Source organism: Meles meles, chromosome 2 (assembly GCF_922984935.1).
Source record: "Meles meles chromosome 2, mMelMel3.1 paternal haplotype, whole genome shotgun sequence".
Taxonomy (NCBI): Eukaryota; Metazoa; Chordata; class Mammalia; order Carnivora; family Mustelidae; genus Meles; species Meles meles.
The window spans coordinates 104,439,518-104,463,733 of NC_060067.1; the positions used below are offsets into that span (position 1 = coordinate 104,439,518).

Genomic DNA, 24,216 nt, shown 5'->3' on the forward strand with positions numbered 1-24,216 from the left:
CAATTAAACCACTTACATTTCAAATGCTTTAATTACCAAGTATACATTCTTAAAGAACATGTATTACAGTGAGGAGTATATTTAAGCAGGCTGATGGCTTCGGGAGCTTGGGGAGGTAGGATGGAGGGTGGGGTGAGGGGAGTAAGAAGAGAGCTAGTTCAGAACAAAAATGCAAGCTGCACAGCATTATAATTACATTTCAGGAAAAAAAAGCATCAGAAATTTTATTAGCATGCAAACACTGAAAAGTAGCTTGAAAAATCTAGAATAGACTCCTTCAATAAGCTAATCCAATGGATTTTTAAGGAAAATAATCTTTCATTCATTTAATGCATTTGGACTTTTTTTTCTCTTTTGATCCTTAAACTGGGCAATGTGTCAAATTTAACCTTTTACACTTTATATGACTAAAGTGGAGGTCATAGGCAAACAGATGTCAGTATGTCGACTGCATAACCTTTAAGCTATCACTGTTGAAATTCATCCTATTGCCCTAATTCTTTATGCAGAAGATACACAAGTTGCATTAAGTTTCCTATCAGCAGAGAGACAATAACTAATTATTTAAATGGTTTCAATTCAGTCATTCTAAATTACCAAACCTATGAGTGGATGAAGGATAGAGTCTTTTTAGAACAAAAACTTTAAAATCATGCTGCCATCTAACTTTTGTACAAGACTTTCCATCGCAATGAAAACACAGGTATTTTTTGGTATTCCTGTTCCCACACCAGCCCTGCAGGTGAACAGGGCAGGAATTATTTTCCCCCTGTAACTAACTGGTTTGCTAAGACTCAGACCCATTAAATGACTTGCTCATAATCACAGAGCTACTTAATAGCTATACTTAACCAGAACTTAGGCTTTCTAATGTTACAAAATGCACACCAAAAGAAGGAAGTTAATGCATGGCTTGATTTCCAGGTAACCTAAAACTCTCCAACTGTGGCAGTGGGGAAGAGGACTTCATCACTTCTGAAATCCATGTAGCAAGAGCCATCAAATCCCCCATCTCTTTTGCTCTGGAATTCCTGACTTCATTTATGAAAATCAAAGTTATTTTGCCACCTGGCTTTTAGAAAACATTCTGAAACCCAGAAAAGGAAAAGAGAAGCAATATTTGAGGCAGTGAGGACAGTGGGGGCTCAGCAGAGGGTACTCCTGCCGCTGGCTTTACATGCTCAGGATGCTGAAGGCTGGGTACTCCCGGGCGAGTCTTGAGAACATTTGCAAGAAGTGGCAAAACCGCAGGAAGCTGTGCGGGTGGGAGTGCAGCCCACCTGAGAGAAGGCACGCTCACCCCTTGAAGGCAAACTTGTGGCTTGATGATCCGGGGGTTGGAAAAGAGGCTGTTCACTGCCTTGGTCAAGAGGAGTTGGGTAGAAGTGTTCATCTTCACACCAGGAAGAAGGTAATAAGAGTCAACTTTGAACTGATGTCATTTTTAGCCCTAAAAATCTTTATAAGTATATATTAAACAATTACATCAAGTTGGTGGAGCTCGCAAAGAACATTGTACAGGCTTTTAAAAACGGGTTTCTAGTTTGTCCAGCTTCTCTTTTTAAAATTTGAATTTTTGTTTTCCTTAAAATTGATCCCTCCCATCTTGCCTCCCCAAAATCACACGTGCGTTTTGCACACAGACACATACACATACATCATTCTCACACCACTCTTTATAGAAAGAAGAGATGGTCATTTTTTAAAGCATGATTTTAGTCATCAACAAAGAGAGAAAACTCAGCAGATTACACAAATATTAATTATAATCAACCTGCTCTGTTTAGTGACACTAAGATCTTAAAAGTCCAACTTAAGACTTTTTCCTCTATTATGTTGTCCAATAATTTAAAATACCCCCAAATTATGTGCAAATTTATGATCTGCATTAAGAGCTTATTTAAATAAATAGCATGGTACTTCATCAATGTTTTCATTCAAATGTAAGAACTTACGTTGTGTTTAGGTCCCATTTACTAGGAATATACAATAAACTTCCTACAAAGGTTAACTATTGCCATTATTAACTTAACAAAATAATATAAATGGGTAAGACTCACAAGTAGAGTCAAAAAGGCAATCACCCCCTGTTTTAAGACTTTCATAGTATTAATAGCCAGTTAAACTTTCAAATTAAATGAACATTGGTTTCTGGGTTGAAACTACCCATCTTTCAAAAAGTAAGGCTGTCAGAAATTACCTTAATATTAGGAGTAAGAAAGGCAATCAACTTTCAGATTTACATAAGCCCACTAAAGTTTACTGTATAGCTCTGAGCTACAAGCTACTGGTTCTTTTCTTAGGGTGAGGAATTCAACATGTGAAACATAAACTTTGTCAAAACATTAGGAACTGATATTTATAAACTTTCTTCTGAAATCACTATAAAGCACATCGTACATTCAAAAACCTACGTTTTTCATTTCTGAAAATATGCAATGATAGGACATTTTACATGATAAAAATCATTCCCTAATGGGAAAGTTATAAAAATGTTATTATCTATAACAGTATCCCTTTTTGGCTGAAGGGAAAGAGAATTTGTGTGGGTACAGAGACTCAAAGAGAGACTCTGAAGGAAAAAAATTCCCAGAGAAATGAGGTGAGGAAAAAAAAGCAAATCTTACCAGAGTCCAAGTAAGAGTTTCGTTATTGTGAAAGGCACCATGTGCCGTATAGAACAAGCTAATGATCAGCCCAAGCCTATGATTTTATATGTGATCTAGCTATGGCAAATCCAGAAATGACTCCGAGGGAAAAGAAAGCCCACAACAGCAGACTCACCCTAATTTTGCGACAAGGCTGTTAAATTCAGCCAGTTTGCACGTGGGCTCGCCCTGCTCTCTGGGCTGCTCCCCGGGTAGCTCTGAGAGGGCACTGGTTAAATGCTGGCCATTTACACAAGCTATTTACTCCACCAATCGTTTTCAGGAGATTATTTCTCACAGTACACCACTTGCAACAATTTTTTTAGCAAATATTTGCCTTACTCAAAAACTACTTTTTTTGGTTTTATTTTCATTTGTTTTATCATTCTGTTCAATTAGCCAGCATACAGAAACCTACTTTTACTCAGAAGCTAATTGCTCAGAAGCTAATTGCCAGTTCTGCGAAATCATTTAACTATACCTCTTCTTAACGTTTCTCTCCTCAAGAAAAAAGAAACCTGTTTGAGTTCTCATATTTCTGAGACATATTTGCCAGATTCTTAAGATGTATGGTCCAGATAAAATCAGTCTCCATTGATTTGCGTGTAACTGATACAGACTACTTGCTCTAGTCACGTTTCTTGGTGTCTCTCGACAGTTGTCGCCTTCACCCAGGCCTTCGCAGCTGCCTCTCACCCTGACCAGTGTTCTCAGGCCACAGATTCAGAGGCTGCCTAAGGTGCTGTGTCAGGCAGCTCTGGGGAACCCTTTACAAGTGTTCAGGACCAAGAACCATTACATGAAACTATCATTCACTGAGCAAATAGTTCATGTGCCCTTACCATGGGCAAGTCATTTTAGTAATAGTTTTCAGGGACCCAGAAATCAGAGACCATAAAGGGTCGAAAAGAGCATAAACCACATGCCATCGGGAACTCAACCACATTGCTTTTTTGTTACGGAAGACAGAGAGAGAGATGATCAAAACACACAGTTCTACTGTAAGCTGTAGTCTTATATTCAAGATTGGGCTTGAAATTACACTTCAGTGTCAGCACTAGTTTTTGCAGGTATAAAATCCCATTTTGCTACTAATGAAATCCTCTTTCCCCTAAGGAATATAGTTTTAGGAGGCAAGACATAAACTCAGTACATTTCCATTTTTCTTCAGAGAAACAGGTATGTATTACAGTAAAAAGTACACGATAAACAGGTTTTCTGAAAACAGGAGATACCCAGAGATAGATCCTTGTTACAATAATAGTTTCAGTGTCCTTGAAGCATATTAAAGTTGACGTAGCTCCTGCAAATAAATTTAAATGGATTTCTCTGCAATCTCAACAGTGGCTTCTTATAATAACCTTCTTTGTATAAACTCCTGGCATCAGGACAACAAAGTTTTATGGTACTGACATATTAATGAAACCTCTGATGGTTTATTTTCTCCACTTTAAAAAGGGAAGCATGCTGGAAGTCTCAGATGCACACTGATAACTCAATAATCAGAACCGGACATGTCACTACTTGTAAACTTAGACAGGGAAAGGAAAGTCAAAAGGATTTTTAAAAGGAGTAAACTGAGATAACAAAAACTCTACTTACTTCAAAAAGACTTTCCCGATATGTTTGGTAACTTCCAAGTTAAAAAATATTATAAAAACAGCATTGGAAAAAAAATCAGTTAATCAAATAACAGATAATACAGAACACACTTGAGAATGAGTTTCTCCTACCATTGGACATGTCACATTTCATCTTATAGCTCAGGAACAATTCCTTATACTTTTTCAAACACCAGTATTCTGGTTCTTGAAATTTTGCCCATAAATCCTGAGTTTACACGAGACATATCAAGGAGTATCAGATACTGAAGAACAGGAGTGTTTCAACAATATCACCTCCATATCTGATGAGGTCAAGTAATTATCTATGGGACAATCAGGTCCCATGTACCTGTTTCATTCAACACTGGAAAGGACAGAAAGGGTCACTTCAATTTAAGAAATAAGTGAAAAATGGACTCTTTTATCCTGGTATCTTTCTGGTGAAATCTAACCCCAGCTTTTATTTATGGGCTTTTTTACTCCTAATAATAGAACATTTGGGGTAGAAATTAATTAAAAAGACAAGCTTTGTCAGATTTTGTTAGCCCAAGTCAGAAGATCACATTTGCAATAATATTTTCTCATCTGAAACAAAACTGACAGAGAAAATACGAATTATATGGACAACAGTTCTAAGTAGACATACTAGGTCTTTTACCAACTAATTCTATGAACTTCGACCAGACACTTAATATCCCTGATATCTAAATAAAAATTATTTATCACTTAATTATCATGAATAACATTCTACCTCCTGACACTGTAATAATGAAAATAAACAATATATATAAAATACCTGGGGCACTGTGCTAAGTGAATATCTGCTTTTTTATAAGCAACTTTAAACAAAAATAAGTCTGTTAAAATCTTTATTTCTCGGAGGAAATTTGTAAACTGGTAATAGCTGAAGGGAATTTAATCTCAAAGATCAAAGGGCTCAGAGTCTGAAGGGACCTCAAAATTTCAAGTCAGACTTCCGACCTGACTTGAGTACTGAAGGGGTTCCATCTCACTGGGGTGGGTCCAAGGAGGCCCACAGTTTTCCAGGGCTTCTCCACTAAGCTCCTGGGAGAACGAGGACTAGCAGAATATAAGGTTTCTACATGACTGATGCTGTGACTCTCTTATTTAAAATACATTTTAATTAGTATCCGTGAATAGGAATAAGAGGATGAAGTCTGATGAAATATATTTTAAGGTTTACCATTATATTTTTATCTTTCAGAAAATGGCAGTTCACTTTTAGAAACAACAGCCATGGAAAAATGGTTTGGCCTGAGAACCTAAAACTTTTACATGAGGCAGAAACAGAGGGGCTTCTGACTGTTAATCTGTGTCAAACTGGTTTCCTACCTTGACTGCAGGTCTTCCCAGCATATCCAGGATGACATTTGCACTTGTCGGGTCCAATACATTCACCATGTTTGCACTGTGGCTGGCAGACAGCTGTGAAAAGAGCACATCATGCATTATTTCTAGGTCAGTAGGACATCAACCAGACAGCATCTATGTCATGTAGCCGTTTGATAATCAAAGAGAAGACTAGGAACTTACATCAGAGTAGCAGAAATATGAAAATCACTATGTCTTGGAGTGGTAAGGACTCTTTAGACTTAATAGTCTCACATACATGTGAGGGGTGTGTGTGTGTGTGTTCATGTGTGTGAATCACGTGGGTCTGGAAAATTGGCTAAGCCTAAGTGCAATGTTAAAATAGTGGAAAAAAAATAGGTAAACTATGAATAAACACAACTGATGTTTGTCAATAGTTACAACTTTATAATAACCTGTATCACAGATTTCAAACATGTTCCCCCAAATGTGCTTCAAAAGTAGTTCTCAGTACAAAAAGATATGGGCATATGTGAACTTCAGATAAATTTCTCACTAAATAATACTTATTTTACTAGAAATGCGAATTCTAGTATGAAATGGTTCTAAATGAAATAAAACCCAAAACTCAGTACTTTTGGAACGTCCACTTACAAATACTTCTGTCATTCTGATCTTTCTTAACCCTGGTATGGTATGATTGCCATAACCCTTGCTATGACCTATCACAGCAAACAGGAAGTTCTATTTTACATTTATTATCTTCTACCAACCAAGTTTGTCTTTCCTCAGGATGGCAAAATGCTATAAAACATCAACTCAAAGCTTTCAGTCTTCCATTACTGCCAAGACACTGGTCAGAATTTTTTGTTTACTCTATACCAGTGGTTCTCCACTGAGGCCATCTTTGTCCCCTATGGAAAATTTGATATAAACAAAGACATTTTTGGTTGTCACACTGGGGCGAGGGTACTACTGACATCTAGCAGGCAGAATACAGGGATGTTCTAAATGTCCTACAAAACAGATGACCCAGCCAAAGTGTGATGGTGCCAGACTGAGAAAGCTTGCTGTACATTGAATTGGTGCATGGTGCTATGCAAGATGTGAAAATAGAAGAAAATTCATTGTATAGCATTGCCACTAGTCTCAAAGAGCTTACGACGTAGATGAAGAGACAAAACAACCATTTTTCATTTAACACAACATATGTTAACGAGCAAAATGGGCGGCACATATGAAATTTGTGAAGCCATCATCCATAAGCATGTTCACAGAAATTTGTACAGAAAGCCTCAGAAAAGACTTGAGTTGGTTCTTCACACATGGGAAGACAGAGAAGGGGAAGATTCTCCAAGGTAAGGCGAGTTATATAGCAAAACACTATCATTTACTCACAGGGCATCGAGGCAGAATCAAGCGAAAGAAAGCTTAATGTCAGTGGAAAAAAGAGACATAGACAATCATAGGTGAGTGGTATCAAATGGCGATGTTCCCTAAATTTCAGGCTGAGGAATATATACTTTATAGGAAATGGGAAGTTTCTGGAAGTTTATTATCATCATCAGGAGAATGGCCTGACAAAAATTAAAATTCTAGGGATATTAACCTGGTGGTGATATGAGGGATAGACTAGAAAAAGTCTAGGTGACGTGAGCAAGGCACGATCTGTTTGCTACAGAAAAGATGGGCCTCAGGAAGCACTGAGTGAAGAGTCGACACATCCTGAAGCCCAAGGGGAGTGGAGTTGACAATGACCCTGAGTTCTAAGGCCCCAGATGTTACTTCCCATATCAGCCAAGGCTACCTTCATTCTGGGATGTGCTCCTAGTTTCCTCTATCACAATTCTCAAGCTTCGTTTCCTTCAAAACTCAAATACTCCTGTAAAACTGAGGGGCAAGTTATTTCTGGTGTTTTCTACATTTCCTCACTCAACCCTCGCTGACCTTTCCCCCGCCAGGCACTCTATGGGGCTTATTGGCCAATCTTACTTCAAGACTTTCCTGCTTGTTTGTCACCCCACCTGGACCCTGTATCACTACTAATCCTTAGACAGTGCTGCTTGGAAGTATTAAAAAGCTTGCAGAGACACGGGATGAGCAGAGTAGAAGGTGCAAATGATAAGAGAAATGCAAATTTCCCTTGGAAAACTCTTAAAATCTCATTTTAGATATGGCATGAAATTCAAAAGAAAGCAATTTTGTTCAGATCTGTGAGAAGACATGATCTATCTAGAAGGGCCTTCCAAAATTATTCTTCAGCCAACTGTACACCAGTAGATGGTTTAGATGCAGTTTTTAAAATAAGTCCCAGAAACAAACCAGTCTTTATGTAATTTCCAGGCCCCATAACCAAGAAATGCAAGTTAAAGTTTTTTTCAATCTTAAAAAAAGATTTGCCGGGGCGCCTGGGTGGCTCAGTGGGTTAAAGCCTCTGCCTTCGGCTCGGGTCATGATCTCAGGGTCCTGGGATCGAGCCCCGCATGGGGCTCTCTGCTCAGCGGGGAGCCTGCTTCCCTTCCTCTCTCTCTCTGCCTGCCTCTCTGCCTAGTTGTGATTTCTCTCTATCAAATATATAAAATATTAAAAAAAAAAAAAAAAAGATTTGCCATAATTTTTAACATTTATATATGAACATGACAATGAATCAATTATCACTGAAGCACCCAGAGTTCATAATTAAAAAAAAAATCTCAAAATCAGTAAGTATGAGTTAATAATCCCCCCACATAGCTGGAATTTGAAAATATCTCTAAAAACATGAAAAAGTAGTATAGAAAGTACCACTTAAGAACATGAAAAGTTGGGGCGCCTGGGTGGCTCAGTGGGTTAAAGCCTCTGCCTTCAGTTCAGGTCATGATCCCAGAGCCCTGGGACTGAGCCCCGCATTGGGCTCTCTGCTCAGCAGGGAGCCTGCTTCTTCCTCTCTCTGCCTGCTTCTCTGCCTACTTGTGATCTGTCTGTCAAATAAATAAATAAAGTCTTAAAAAGAAAAACAAAACATGAAAAGTTTACTGAGAAGAGGACAGGTTATGAAACAAACTCCAGGTGTAGATTGTTTTGCCTTCTGACCCCTTGACTAGCTTGACCCCTTGACCATCCAATTTATTGTCCTTCCAGGTGCTGTAGAGGAACAAAGTTTTTATTGCCCCCTCCCTTTCTTGTTGTTTGTTTTCAGCGCCCTAATCTTGGGCACATCAAATGCACACATTCCAAGAGGCCAAGACAGTTAACGTTTCTTAAATGTTTAGGGTGTAATTCTCAAACAAACTGCTATTTGCACTTCTACCCAACAGACTGTTCACTGAAGTGACCAAGGACCTATGTATTAGCCAACAGCTACTAATGGGATAGGATATGCAAAATGTTGGTATGGTATCACCAATTATTTTTTTTTCCTTACAAAAAGAAAACACTCAGAAAAACGTTGCATAAAAGAACTTCTTCCTATTTTGCTGGCACTGAGTCTGTGACGGATTCAATAAACATACGTTGAACATTTGTTACATACATGTATTATACTAGGCGAGTGTTGGGGAGCGGGAATAAGAGAGTCACTGAGGATATGAAAAATTAGCTGTGCAACTAGAATTCATTGGCCCAAACTTACCAAGAACTCACAGAAAGGAGATGAAAGAAGAAAGGGGAGAGGGGCAGGATGCTCATAATATAGTATAGTCGTAACAACAATGACTACGGTCCTCCCCTAGAAAACTGTCATCTGAGGAATGCCCTAGAGGTTAAGAGGTTGAGAGAGTTGAGCTGGAAGACAAAAGCCTTTCAGAATATGCACGGAGTGTAGGGAAAGGGAGGGAAAGGGTTTCTTAGTGAGCGCCAAGTGTTTTGGCTGAGCTACACTGTAAAGTGCTTGCAACAGCAGAGGAGATCAAAAGGAAGATTAGGAAAGATCATAAAAGGCACTGGTGGCAGCAATTGTTGGGTGCTTACCGGTATCTATTTTTCCCTTTTTTTAAAAATTAGGATGGCGTTTCTGTTTGCTTGTTTTGGGAGTGGGGAATAAGGTAACAATGGAAAACTACATTCCCTATCTTCCCTGGTAGATCTGGGTAGCCAAGTGACTAAATTCTGCTGGTTGTAGGTAAACAGAAGTTATTGGGTGGGGCTTTTGGAATGCTACTTTAAAGGGGGGCTGACTAGTCACTGAACTACAGTGCCCACTTTATGATCCTGAGAAGGAAAGCAAGTCCTAACAGTTACCCTAACTTAGCATCCTAGCAATTTAGGGCACTGTTTCTTGTGTCACTGTTACTTGCAACTAAATACAATTCCTAACGGACTACCCTTAAACACAAAGTCGTGGAATCTGACTTCATCCGTGTTTATTATCAAGCCTGCAAATGTTTTCTTTGGTACACATTTAGGATAGAAATATTAGGAGTAGATCCTAGGAACGAAATACAACTTGTCAAATTTATTTTACATCTATAATACCGTATAATCATAGAAGTATGGGGCACCTGGGTGGCTCAGTGGGTTAAAGCCTCTGCCTTCGGCTCAGGTCATGATCTCAGGGTCCTGGGATTGAGTCCCACATCAGGCCCTCTCAGCGGGGAGCCTGCTTCCCTTCCTCTCTCTCTGTCTGCCTCTCTGCCTACTTGTGATCTCTGTCAAATAAGTAAACAAAATCTTTAAAAAAAATCATAGAAGTAGCTAAAGAATTTCATTTCTAAATCTCAAGAACTAGATTAAAAGATACCTATTCATCTTGAAATGACAGAAACACTCTTCCAACTTCTGTTAAACTGGTCCCTCTCTTGGTCACCCTCTCCACTGTAACATGAGCTTTCGGCAGTCAGCATATACCAACCCTTACAACCCACTGCAGATGGCAGGTCAGGGGCATAAAAAACCCAAGTCAAAAGATTAAGTGGTATAATACATGTATACACCGTCCACTTGAGAATGGTCTTCTAAAAACATCAAAGACAGATGACACACTTGATTTGGAGAAAATCATGTGTCTCTTGGTGCTAAAGGTTAATGGGAAAAAGAAGTGTTGCTCCTCTGACCTTCGCATGGATTGGAGAGAACTTTGGGCCATCCTTGGTGGCCCACTCTCCTCTTTTATCACATATGGTTTAGCAGTTCGGTAAATAAAAGTCAGGTGAGGATCACACAGCCAATAATGACAGATTTTCTTCCCCCAAAATTGGATGCCAGAATTAAGCCCAAATGGGCAAACCACACTCAAAATTTATTAACATTCTTACAGCATCATCTCCAAAGCATCCTTAAAATAACCTCTATCACTTTTTTTTTAAGATTTTATTTATTTGACAGAGAGAGATCACAAGTAGGCAGAGAGGCAGGCAGAGAGAGAGGAGGAAGCAGGCTCCCTGCAGAGCAGAGAGCCCGATGCGGGGCTCGATCCCAGGACCCTGAGATCATGACCTGAGCCAAAGGCAGCGGCTTAATCCACTGAGCCACCCAGGCGCCCCACCTCTATCACTTTTTGAACTAGAAAAAGAAACACATCTCAACTGGTAAAGCAGACATAGCTCTTCCACATCCCGTGCCTACATCTCTTCTGTGGGACTGCAATCTACAATCTTACCCTCGGAAATTCATCCTGATGTAACGGGGGTTCTGAGAGACCCATGAAATGAGTTTTCAAATAAGTTAGGGGACAGTAAAACTCCCACCTCAGTTCCATATAATGTTTCTCACGTAAACTAATTATGGTGGGTGTCAAGTACCAACATTTGAAGAAATCAGGACATGCTGAGATACCCAAGCAGGTGGTGGTTCTGGAGAGTGAGGGAAGGGAAAGGGAAGAGAAAGGGAAAAGCCAACTCAACCACAGGTGTTGTTAGGAACTTCAGAAGGGTTTTCTAATGTAAATAAGATTGTCGTTAGTGTCCCAAGCATCACTTGTGATTTTTGCCATCTACATCAAGCTGCTTGTCAGATACAGCAGAACAAGGATCCTTGTCCTCCAGGGTGTGTGATTTAGAAACAAAGAGGATACAGAAGTAGGCAAGGGCAGCCAGGGAAATGAACAGATACAAAACTAGGAGAGTTCAGAGAGCTCTCATCACATCTCATAAGCTTCGGAGAACCCAGCTATGGGAGAACCCATTGTGAGGGAACGGGAACATATGAGGAGGAATAGCTTTTTCACGGGGCATTTGGCCTTGGAAGAGACATAGTTGTTGAAAGAAACAGGAAACAGTTCAGCGCTGTACTCATGGGGCTGAAGGATGGGATGCAGAATTCCATAGCGCCCCAGTGGAAAGGGCCTTCAGCTACCCCATGACATAGGTACGACCAAATCCAAAGGAAAAAATCCTTTGGATTTTAAGATCTCCAGAGGAAAACAACTCTGCAGCCTTTGCAATATGCTGTACTCTGGTGTCCATTGTCCTATTTTCAAATCTAAATTTCTGCTATGGTAAAAACTGAAATAAAAGTGCCTCTGATTGTTATCATGACAAAATACTATGTATTAAATGCTCTCAGTGATACAGAACACATTTTCTGTGACTGGTTTCATTCCCACAATATCCATAAAAGGCAGGAGAGAAACAGCCCTTATACTCAGTTAACCGGCAGAGAAATGAAAGCACAGAAAGTTAACTGACTTGCTCAATTTCAGAAAAAAATTTCATATCCCTGTCTCATGGTCAGTCTCCTAGTTCTTCTTGTGTTAGGAACAAGGCCAGAAAGCTTAGCATTTTGAGTGGCTTTGGAGGTGACAGGAGAGGAGAAACCCTAAGCAAGACAGGCTGTGGGGGGGAGAGAAGGCCAAAGTGATCAGAGGCGTAAAGGTATTTAAGTTACCTTTACAGGAAATGAAAGTTGCAGTTGAGAACAAAAATCTATAATTTGAGAAAATTAAAGTAGATTTGCCAGAATATGTAGATATCAAGTGATCTCTAGCCCATTGCTTATTCTGTAACAGATTCCTGAAGTCTGTAACTGCTATCTCTTCTAAAGTACTGCTACAGCTATTTTTGATCTCACACATTGTGCCCAACATTATCTTTTATTAAGGCCTTAGTCATGAACTGCAGTCAAATATTAGGTCAATCAATCAACTGATCATCGAGAGCATGAAGTTAAAATAACCAAGGGCCTCTGGACTATATAAGGTCATCTCCTTCCAAGAGTAGTGTGACAACGACAACTTTATTTTTGTCTTTGGGAACATCTAATTCAGGGGCATTTACCAATTACCTATTTCAGCACTAACTTTTTTTTTTAAGATTTTATTTATTTGACAGAAAAAGAGAGAGACAGATGGACAGACAAGCAGGGGGAGCTGCAGGCAGAGGGAGAAGGAGAAGCCGACTCCCCCCAACCAGGGCAGGGAACCAGATGTGGGGCTCGATCCTAGGACCCTGGGTCATGACCTGAGCCGAAGGCAGACCCTTAACCAACTGAGCCACCCAGGCGCCCCTCACTACTTTACTATTAATTCTTGAAGTTGACCAAAGAAAATAAGGGCCTGCATCTGCACCTTTGTATTTCATACCAACTTCTGTTTAACATAATTAAGCACTATCTCTTTCCACTTAGAAAATCTTCTAAAAAGTGCTATCATTTTGAGTTTACTTGCAATTTTAATGTTCTGCTTCTAATGTGATACAAAGGTAGAATTTAGATTAATGCCAAATGAGACTTTATGAACACATAAGAAATGGTTACTATTTATTTGGGAGTTTGAAATAGGTTTTGTTTTGTTTTTTTAAGTAGGTTAAGAGCAAAAATAAGCATACCTAGCCCCAGATTTTTTTTTCTAAATACCTACCACAATAAAGGGAATCAGGGCCAAGTCAGGGAGGCTGGAATATTTTGCTGTGACAAAAAGCAGGGATGAATTCAAAGAGTGATGGAAACATGGAAAAAGGATATAGGAGCTTAGTTGGGATGTTCCCACTGGCCAAATTTGGGATAATGTGAGAACCAGGGAAAATAAGGACAGTATTTGGTAAAGATTAAATAACAAAAGAATCCACACGTCCAAAGTGATTCTAAAACAGGACAGAATTCCTCTTTACAGAAGAATGCCACCTAACATGTAGAAGGAATGACAGAACTTGAAAAAGGCGACTTTACAACCACCATTGAAATAATTAATTTGAGCAAAAATTATCCACAGATGTTAAAACTTTCACTGGTTAGAAGTTTATTGGGAAACAGGATATTCAAACAGCTTCAATGTATCATCTGACAGCTTCCTCATTATAAAAAGAAGGTGACTTTCAGTGGAAAAATCTAAGAGACAGAACCTTAATCAAGTGATCAAATTCAGCATCACCAAAAACAGAACTACATCATGTGGAAAGGGAGTATCATAATACATGATCACTTTTGTAATATTCTCGCAAAAAAGATTTAGCCTGAATCAACTGTGAAACATTCTACCAAGTAACTGACGTAGACTCTTTAAAAAATGTCATTGTCGAGGAAAAAAAAAAAAAAAAAGAGAGAGAGAGAGAGAGAGAGAGAAAGTAAAGGGAAGTGGCAGAATGGTCCAAATCAAAGGAGACCAAGAAGGAATGACAACTAGATGTATTAAGTGATCTTTGACTGGCTCTGGATACAAAAGAAAAAAAATCCATAAAAATTATTATTGGGATAGTTGGGGAAATTTAAATATGTTATATGTTTATTTAAATATGTTAATATGTTTATTAAATGATATCACTGTATCAATGTTCAAATTTTTATGTATGATCATTATACTGTGGTTTGTAGGTAAATGTCCTTGCTCTCAGGAGATGCATGCTGAAATACTTAGCATTATGTGCCATTATGTCTCTAAGTTACTTTCAAGTGGTTCAGTGAAAGAGAGAGAAAAAAATGTACAATATATTAATAGTCATACATGGAGAGTATATGGGTGTTTACTGTTCCTATAGTTTCAACTTTTCTGTGGATTAGAAAATTTTCAAATACAAAAATGGGGAAAAGTTATAAAAACATCAGAGAATAATATGCACACCTTGACAAATATTATTACTTAACTTGTGAGCCACTGTTCACTTATCAATGCACTCTTGAAAGGGGTTTAAGAATACAGGTGCTGAGACCCATGGGGTCCCAGCTCTACTACTTAGGAAACATATGACCTATGCAGATTACCAGCTTCTCTTAACCACAGGTTAAGCCAGAGAAAGTAGCAAGAATTCCCATTTTTTACTAAAGAAATAGTAAACCCACAGGGTGCATACAGAACTTAGCCATAGAGTTGTTGGGAGAGTCAACAGAGAAAACCAAATAAAGTACTTAGGACAGTACCCATCTCACAGTAAGGGCTCAATACAATGCTAGCTATAATGAGCATTATAAGGATGGCAAAGAGGAAAAAGTGGCAGTGTCTAAGACACTGTTTTAAGAACTGAGGGAATACAAATCAGTAAGATGCCAAGTCCTCATCCTCAAGATAAGTCCAGTAAGGAAACAGAAGTAAGCAAAGATCTCTTCATAACAGATGCATGTAAAGGACACAGAAGAGGAAATGATCAATTACATAGTTTAAGAGAGTCAGAAAAGGTTTCAGAAAGGAGCAAAAAGAAATCTACAAGACATCTGACATTGTAATGTAAGAATTCATTAGAATATAATGAAGCACATGAACGTATTTGTTTTTGTTAAAAATTCTTTTTATTTATTTTAGCTGAGGAGATGATGCAGTAATTTTGAGGTTTACTGAGCAATCATCACAAAAGGCCAGCAAAATTTAATGTAACTATTCTCACCAGCAATCAAAATCCTTATGTTTAAAAGAGGCACTGATATATAATGAGTTGAGCCATATATTTACTATTAAAAAAATGGAATCACTTTTGTGACTATGCAGAGGTTTACAGGATATGAGGCATTTGTCAGTTTGGCCTCCTGGGTTTTTGTTTTGTTTTTTAGGAAAACATTAGTTCATTAATTGTTCTAAATTTATCAATGAAGAAGCGTCAGCAAAAATTTAGTAACCACCTAAATGACCATCAATCAAGGACTGGCTAAGTGATGGTGTGGTGGCCTCCTGGCCTTCAGTACTGTGGACTTCAACCAGTCTTGACCTACGATTAGAGGGACCTCACAAACCCATGATTTGACTATGCACTCTCCTCCTTACTCTCTCTCAGTCACTGACTCCTCGCATGGGCATGTTTACTTAGCTCATCGTAGTGACTCAAACGCCGACTTGACGCCTGTTTATCCCACCAGCCTCCTCTGCAATCACATCCACATATAAACCAACAAATTGCAGTCCCCAGAAAACAATGTATTCTGATATTTCCATGCTTTTCCATGGAATGTCCTTCCTTCCGTTGCCGACTGGACTAATACTCATTCAGGCTTCAGTACTACTCAGATTAAATGTTACCATCTTGGGAGATTTGCTTTAGACCCTCGTTCTGAGTTTGAAGCCCTTCTCGGTGCTTTCTATAAGCCTCTCAGTGCTTTTATAAGCATATTCTATCATAAAGTATTTATATATGTTTATATACATATACATGTATATAAATATATACACATCATGCTATATGTTCATTATTACATAGTTATTTTCCTTATCTAGTTCCATTACGCTTTGAGCTCTTTATTTATCTTTTAAGATTTATTTATTTTAGAGAGCCGGGGGAAGCAGAGGGAGAGGGAGAGAATCTCAAGCAGACTTCCCGCTGAGCTCAGAGCCCAGTGCAGGGCTTGATCTCAGGACACCCAGATCATGACTTGAACTAAAATCAAGAGTCAGATGCTCAATCAACTGAGCCACCCAGGCGCCCCAACTTTGAGCTCTTTAAAACACCATACCTGCTCTGAAACAGCATACAGTCTCCTGGCCAAGATAGACATGACAGGCATACAAAGTATTAAGAGAATATAGAAGGAGGAATTTCTCTGCAAAGACATCAGGATAGGAAAAAAATGTCAGGGAAGGCTTACAGGAGGAAACGTGAACTGAATCTTAACGGATGAGGAGGAATTCACCGTATAGATGGGTGACGTGCCTTCCACTCAAGAACCAGCGACACAGGCAAATCCAGAGACACATGAAGCAGCAGAGGGTTTGGAAATACAAGGGAAGTCCATTGTGACAGGGTCTAGATAGCAGAAAATAGTCTTTCATAGTGAAGGCAGTGTCAGCCTAGAGGTGCTTGGCCTCCAAGAATCAGGAGTCTATCCATCATTGTGAACAATCAATGGACTGTTGGTAGCAGATGGCCACAGATTCTATTTTATGCGTTTTCAAGCATGTAAATTGGCTTCTTTTGGGAACCTGAATCAAGAGTTAAGATCTATGATCTATATAATATAGGTCATAAGACAGGCAAATTAAATATATTCATTTTCCCAGTAAATTGTCCTTCCTGAAAACCACAATCTGGTTATTAAGATTATATCCTATTTATCTTTTTTGTCTCTTGTATACAGAAGTGTCTGGTCCTTACACCTTCAAAAGTGTGCTGAGCTGAGCTGAACTGGACAGGGTGCAGAGGAAGCTACTGCCCTGGGTAGGAAGATGGATAAGACACAGTGAACAGCTTCATGGAATGACCAGTCTGGGAGAAAACCAAAGACACAGATCCACAAGTCACCACAGCATAGGGCAGCATGAGACAGGCTCTATGCAAATGTTTTAACTCGGTGTAGAGCAAGGAAAGGAGACCTCTCCCTGCCGAAGTAAGGAAGGCAGAGAAGAGAAGGTGGTGGCATCTAAGCCAGGACTTGAGGCAGGGCTGGTGTTCAGTATATTCAGTTAAGAAAGAATACAAACTTCCAAAATAAGTGTAGTCACTTATTCCTGAAAATGATTCACTTTTAGTTGAATATTTGCTTAGAATTAGGAGTCACAGTGATCCAACCAAAAGTGGAGAAAACGGGGTGTATCATTCATACAGGGTGATTTTCTCCCAGGCAAAATGGTAAACTGGAAAGAATTTTTTTTTCAAAAACTTAAAATGAGTAGGTAACACTTCAGCCAATATGTAACATAGTATTTTTACCTCTCCCCCATTCTTCACATACTTCTAAAGTTGATCCTCTATGAGCACAGTAGCAATGCTTATCAATGCTGACTGAAGAAGCTGGGAAGGGAACCCTTGTGTAGGAAGACGGTGCTGGAGAGATCATCAAATCACAGCCTCAGCCCCGCTCACATTTCGTCCCGAGCTCCAGATCCAGAATGCAACCACATACCACACCCTCCACTGCAAAGCCTCACAAGCCCTCTGGACATACCACATCCAATGTGGAAGTCATCAACTGCAGTTTCTTCAATGTTCTCAAGGTCACTGAGTAACACACCAGGAACCTGGACACCAACCTCGATTCTACCTTCGTCATTCCCCACAACCACCACCAAAAGCCACCATTTTACTGAATGTGAATTAACATGGAGCCAGTTACTGAGCCAAGTGCTCTCTCGCTGATCCTCATAAAAACCCTATGAGGTAGGGCTCTTAGCTATATTTTCCCAAAGAGAAGCTACTGTTCAGAAAGGTGAAGTCAGTGTCTCAAAAACACAGTTCTGAGTGGCAGCGGCTGCCACACCAGCAGTGGCTATCTGCAAAGCCCAAGCTCCCCACCACTGTCCTGATGCTGCCTGCTTCTCTCTCCCTCCTTTTTTATTTTTTTATATATATTTTTTATTTATTTATTTGACAGAGAGACACAGCAAGAGAGGGAGCACAAACAGGAGGAGCAGGAGAGGGAGACGCAAGCTTTCCACTGAGCAGGGAGCCTGATGTGGGGTTCTATCCCAGAACCCCAGGATCATGACCTGAGCTGAAGGCAGAAGCTTAAGGACTGAGCCACCCAGGTGCCCTGCCTCCCTTTTTAAAAGTATCTTTCAATCCCTATCCTTTTCTCCATTCTTACCTCTACTACTTACGATAAAAACTAACTTGTCAGGTTTATTGTCTCAAGCCTCAAAAAGCTATTCTCTAAATTGCCAATCAGGAAAACTTTCAGAAATTAGCCCCACAACCTTCAGTGCCTACAAGTCCCAGACATTTGCCCTGAAGAAGTGAGCTCCATGGCAATGACCTACGTGCTTTTTCCAAACGAGAAAGCTGCTAAGCCCCTCCAGTCCACTGATTCCTTGCAGTAATTCTGGACTACTGATTTTTCAGCAAACCCTGATATCCATGTTTCTTGTGAAATACTGGCAACAATCTCAAGAAATGTTAAAATACTATGTGAATGAGACTAAATTCACCTGTATGCTAAATCTGACCTATTAGTCCAGCTTACAACCTCTGAAATATAAATTTGATTATGTAATTTCCTTGTTTAACATCATCACAATGCTCCTCTGCAACTTTGGGACAAAGGCTGATCTATTTAAGATGACATCAAAGGCCTTCCATGAGTCATCCCATCGCTACTTCTCCCACTGCATCTCTTATCTGATGCCCTTCAAACACATACCCATGCCAGAGCAGGGTGCTTACACTTCTAGAATGTACCCCCTCACTCTGGCTTCTAACATTTCAATGCACTTTTCTGTCTGGCCAGGGTGCCCTTCACCTGACTTACTTATCCCTCGGGATTTAGTTGGGCCACTACTCCATTACTCCTGGGCTGGGATCCTGCCCCCTAAGATCTGTTTTTGCAGTATCCTAGATCAAAACACACCTCTCACCCAGTATTGTCCTAATATATGGGCCTTCAACACTGACAGTGAACAACATGGATGCCTAGAGTTTCATCTTATAGGGATGATATCTGCAAGTGGTTATCTGTAGTTCAGAGATACCATGAAGGTAATAGCACTCAGTATATATATATAACTCTTCAATGAATGACTCAACTGAACACCACCAAGTCCATAAAATCTTTGGTCCTCTCCAGCAAGAAGTGTCTTCTCCTCTGAGCAACCTCAACTCTTTGCCACTTTTTCCTACTTTAGAATCCTGGAAGGAATAAGAGACAATCATCTTACCAAATTAGCTCCTCACAGACAAGAGTCTATGGATCTCTTTGTATCTCTCCCAGCACCTAACTTAGCTCTTTGCTTCTAGTAAGCTCTCAAATGTTTGTGGAATAAACCACAGCAACTCTAAATGTTCTACTTCCTTCCAGTTCCTTTTCCTTTGGTTAGCTAATCAAAACCAGACTCTACTCTGAGGTTTGCAAATGGATATTCTTAGAGAAGTGAGAAAAGAATGGTTCAGAAACACAGACAGCTATTCAATGATTTATTTTAGAAATGAATAATGTGGGAAATCTCCTACTTCCAATTGATTACTTTCAAAATATGGGCATATAGGGGCTTCTGGGTGGTGCAGTCGGATAGGTGTCCAACTCTTGACTTTGGCTCAAGTCATGATCTCAGCGTTGTGGGATCGAGCCCAAAGTTGGGCTCCACACTCATGGTAGAGCATGCTTGAGATTCTCTCTTCTTCCCCCTCTGCACTCCCCCACCCCCACGCTCGTTCACTAAAATCTAAAAAAATAAATATTTTTTTTAGAAAAAGAGACGGGCATATAAACAAATGTATTTGAAAACAAGCCATACCGTGAGTATTAGGATGGGAACTAGTTAAACACTAGGGTGGTATTCAAAGTAATCTATATATCGTTATATATTGTTCTCTCTATATATTCTATATATTGACCACACGCTAATAATAGCAAACGTTTATCAAGAACTGTTCTGCATGAGGCACTCATGGCCAGTTGGTAAGTCACAGGAAGAAGTTCTGAACCTGGATCTGTTGGTGACAAAGCTCACATTCTACAGCTGACTCTTGACCAACATGGGGATTAGGGGTGCCAACCCGCCTGCAGTCAAAAATCTGTGTGTAACCTTGATTCCCACGAAACTTAACTACGAATAGCCTATTGTTGATTGAAAGCCTTACCAATAACATAAAGTTTTATGCTACATGTATTATATACTGTGTATTATACATACATGTGCATATGCTATATGTATTATATATTATATGTTATACACTATATATGGTTTTCTTACAATAAAACAAACTAGAGAAAATATTAGGAAATCATAAGGAAGAGAAAATACATTTATAGTACTATACTTTTTTTTTTTTATTCATGCATAAGAGTGCTCGTGCAGTTCAAACCTCTCTTGTTCAAGAGTCAATTGCACTCTTCTTTGGCATTGCCTCCTTAACCTCAGCCATATCTCTGCTAGTTAATCCTGCAACTCTTAACCGTTTATGAGATACATACACTGTGATTTTTTTAAGTGTCCCTGAACAAAGAAATTCCTGAACTTTTATTTCTAGCACTATCAATTTTTTTTCCCAAATGTTTTTATTGAAATCCTCTCTTAAAAACATGTGATAGTATCTTTCACCTATCAGTTTAAAGTACATTGTCTTCTTGGCCCCCATTTCATCAAAAAGAATTTCACGTATTTCACCAAAATTTTCTACTAAAGTGCCATAAGGGTGATTCATTAAGTAACATTATTCACGTCCAAAAATATTTTTAAAAAGGAACCTTCTACGTACCAGGACAATATAACATAAATACTCATAGGTCTGACTATAACATCTTATATATTTCATACAATAAAAATATTTCTTACCTGAATTTTTCCAAGAAGAATTAGTGAATATGAGATACAAGTCCCTCAGGTTAATGATAGGCTGTTGTTAGTAATTTCATTTGGTGGACTTTTTTTTTAATTTCCTTCCTTAAGTATTAAAAATATAAACTGTCCTTTAGGTTAGAATGGAGGTCAATTTATTAGATTCATAAGACAGGAGAAAGGAATTATAAACTGAAAGGGAAAAGTTTAATGTAACAACTGAAATGAAATGAACTTGTATAATTATGAACAGAATAAACACATCTCCAAAAAACATAGTTTTCCCCAAAATTGGCAACTCAAAAACACAACTAATATTAAGTTTTACTGATAGCTCTGTAAAGTTATTATCTAGAGGTTATGCCTTTCAAGATATAGATTAGCCAAAATTATTTCAAGAAATATGTTCATCTAACCTTTGAGCTGGCACCTTATCCTGGCTAGTCTCTGTCTTAAGACGTAGAAAGCTGCAAAACAAATGTCCAAAAAAAGAAATTCCAGATCTTTTCTCTGTAAGGAGGCTGGACTTGGGTATTTAGCAACTTGTTACATTCCCGGAGACTTACACATATTCAACGCCCAGTGCTTTTCTGAAATAAAAAAAAAAATCTAGGACATGTTTAAAATAGTAATATTTTAGTCACCATTTTGTCATTCAAAAACATTCTGTAACAAAAATATTAACCAATAATTGAAGTTGTGCTATTCTTTCATAGTCCAAATTCTAAATCAGAGTATTTCAGACCTCTTGCGGCACTGTACCTTCCAATCCAATTTTTCATTTTCAGAATATTAATTTTGGTTCCAAGAGACAGTATCCTTTTATTTAAATGAGGGTTGGACAAAATATCTGAAAAAAATTAAAACTTTGGGTCAATTAGTAACCAAGGTTGGTAGTTTTTTAATTGACAGATCTTTACTTACCTGTTTCTGACATACTTTGTGTTCCCTTTTCTCTCCAACTTTGGGGAGGAAATGTTAAGATTTGTTTTTTCTTTCCTTCCACAGCATTTTCTTCTTGCATGGCTGCTTTGGTTGTCAATAGCAACAAGAATTACCGTGAAAGCTCAGCCATTTCACTTGAAGATACATAAATAACCCAGTTTAACGAAAGTAAATGGAAGAATCTTGAAACAATACTAATCGTGGTTAGGGTTTGACCAGCTTAAAGGTCCTAGAGATAAGGGAAGAGATGATTTATTACTTCTCTGTGAATTAACACCTTCCCTCTTTAAAGCATAAAATATTCACTTTTATTTTTGATTTGTGCTTTTATTTGTATAAATCAAAATTAGGTGAATGAAGCCTTCTTTGGGATAATAGCAGAAGAGAAATAGTCCAAGACCAAATTGATTCAATTAAAGTAATAATTTAACTATTGATCCAGAATGATTGTTCTGTATTTTTCAAGGCCCACATATTGTTATATATACATATATATATATGCTTGTTAGCGGTTTTTTTATTTTCCACATTGATTAGGTTCATAACAAATTAGTGTTTTGTATCTATTGTTGTTTATGTTGTTAATTTTAAAAGAACTCACCATATCTTGATGTTAACACATTCCTTAAAATAGAATAATGAAATATATCAAGTACAATCTTAGCAAAAAGCTGAAAGTAAATCAAAGCATAAACTGCAAATTACATTCTGGATCACATATTAAGGAAAACTGGTTATGGTTAGGTATTAAAAGGGAAAATATAAAAGGATACCGTTTCTTTAATACTCTTTAGTTGCCAATTTTGAATAATCTAATTTATCAAGAAAAATACATTAAATGGTTTTAAATAAAGGTAAACAATAAAGAATAGCAAACATCATTATTTTCTAACTAGTTACGTTAATACTAAGCAGCCAAACAGTTCTGTATAGTTTATTTTTGTCTTATAATATCTTTAAGTTGGGTCACATTTCTCCTACTTAATATAAATCAGCCTTGACACACACAGATTTAGTAAATTTTATGGTATCAATATGTGTGTCCATTAAATAAGATTTCTACCATGAAATTTCAGCCCATGTCGCCTATTTTTAAATTTGCATTTTAAATCTATACAAAACTGCATTTTAAATCAAAGCAACGTTAAACCCAGAGTTGATTATTTCCAAGAAGCTCCTGAGGTCTATTTTCTATTGATGCATAAGGAAACTTTCAAAGGCAGCGGTCACCATAATTTTTGTGAAAGTTGCCCCAAATAAATACCGTACATGTATTTTTGTGGTATAAACTCCATTGCAAGAAGTGCTAAAATAGGATTCATTCGTAGCAAATAATATAGAAAAATCTGTCCCATCATCTCCTGATACTGTTTCTCACAGCCACTGTAAACAGCCACAGTAGTAAACACATGGGACTTTGACAGCAAAGTCTCTCATACTTTAGGAGTCTAGACCTCTCTCCTGCGACTTGCCCCCAAGCACTGCTTCAGTTCATCTGAATGCTGATACCATGCACTTTGCAGAGGGTTCTAACCGATAACAGGCATGGTTAAAAATAATAAGCACTCTGATGCTTTTATGAAATTGTGAGAAACTAAGTCTATTAATTCAATTAAATCTATCTAACTAAACCTGGTAAAAATAAACCATTTGGAGATTAGTTTTCCTAGCCTGCAAAACACAGGTTTTCAGATTTGAAATTGGACGTTAAAAAAAATGGGGCTAAGAAAGCCCTAAGGAACTGGCCCCATCTATTACCCAAAGGTATGCCTATCTGCTAGAATACCATTTACTGTAAATTTAATTATAAAATGCCCAAATGTTAGGCCAAGCATAACCTTTGAAAAGGAAATAATGAAATACCTCAGACTAACAGGACAGATGAAATTACCACATGCCCCAGATAGGAGTCACATAGGCCTCTTAAGCAAAGAGCACAGCATGACATAGGCACATCTTCACAGGTGACAAATGCCAGGTACATGCATGAAAGGGAAAGGTCCTGCCTGACCCTGTCCTCCTACCTCCCAACCACAATCTACAGCTAGTAGTAGCTCTAAAAATTTCTCTACACCCCAACCTTAAATTTCACGCTGTGTTTCTCATTGTCAAAAAATTTACATTAGCCCAGGAAACTCTATTCATAGACAAC

At 38.4% G+C, this 24,216-nt stretch overlaps 1 protein-coding gene across 4 annotated transcripts in view; it reads right to left on the reverse strand.

The window, feature by feature from the left end:
* The window catches only part of NPNT (nephronectin), an 80,295-nt gene that overhangs the window by 41,960 nt on the left and 14,119 nt on the right, over nucleotides 1-24,216 (reverse strand). The window contains exons 3-5 of one of the 4 annotated variants that reach the window (XM_045995622.1): nucleotides 21,536-21,586; nucleotides 5,606-5,698; nucleotides 1,301-1,393 (exon numbers count right to left, since the gene is read on the reverse strand). In XM_045995622.1, the coding sequence (XP_045851578.1) occupies nucleotides 1,301-1,393; nucleotides 5,606-5,698; nucleotides 21,536-21,586 (237 nt within the window). The remainder of the gene's footprint in view (nucleotides 1-1,300; nucleotides 1,394-5,605; nucleotides 5,699-21,535; nucleotides 21,587-24,216) is intronic. The other 3 variants (XM_045995630.1, XM_045995638.1, XM_045995646.1) reach the window with 3 other exon arrangements.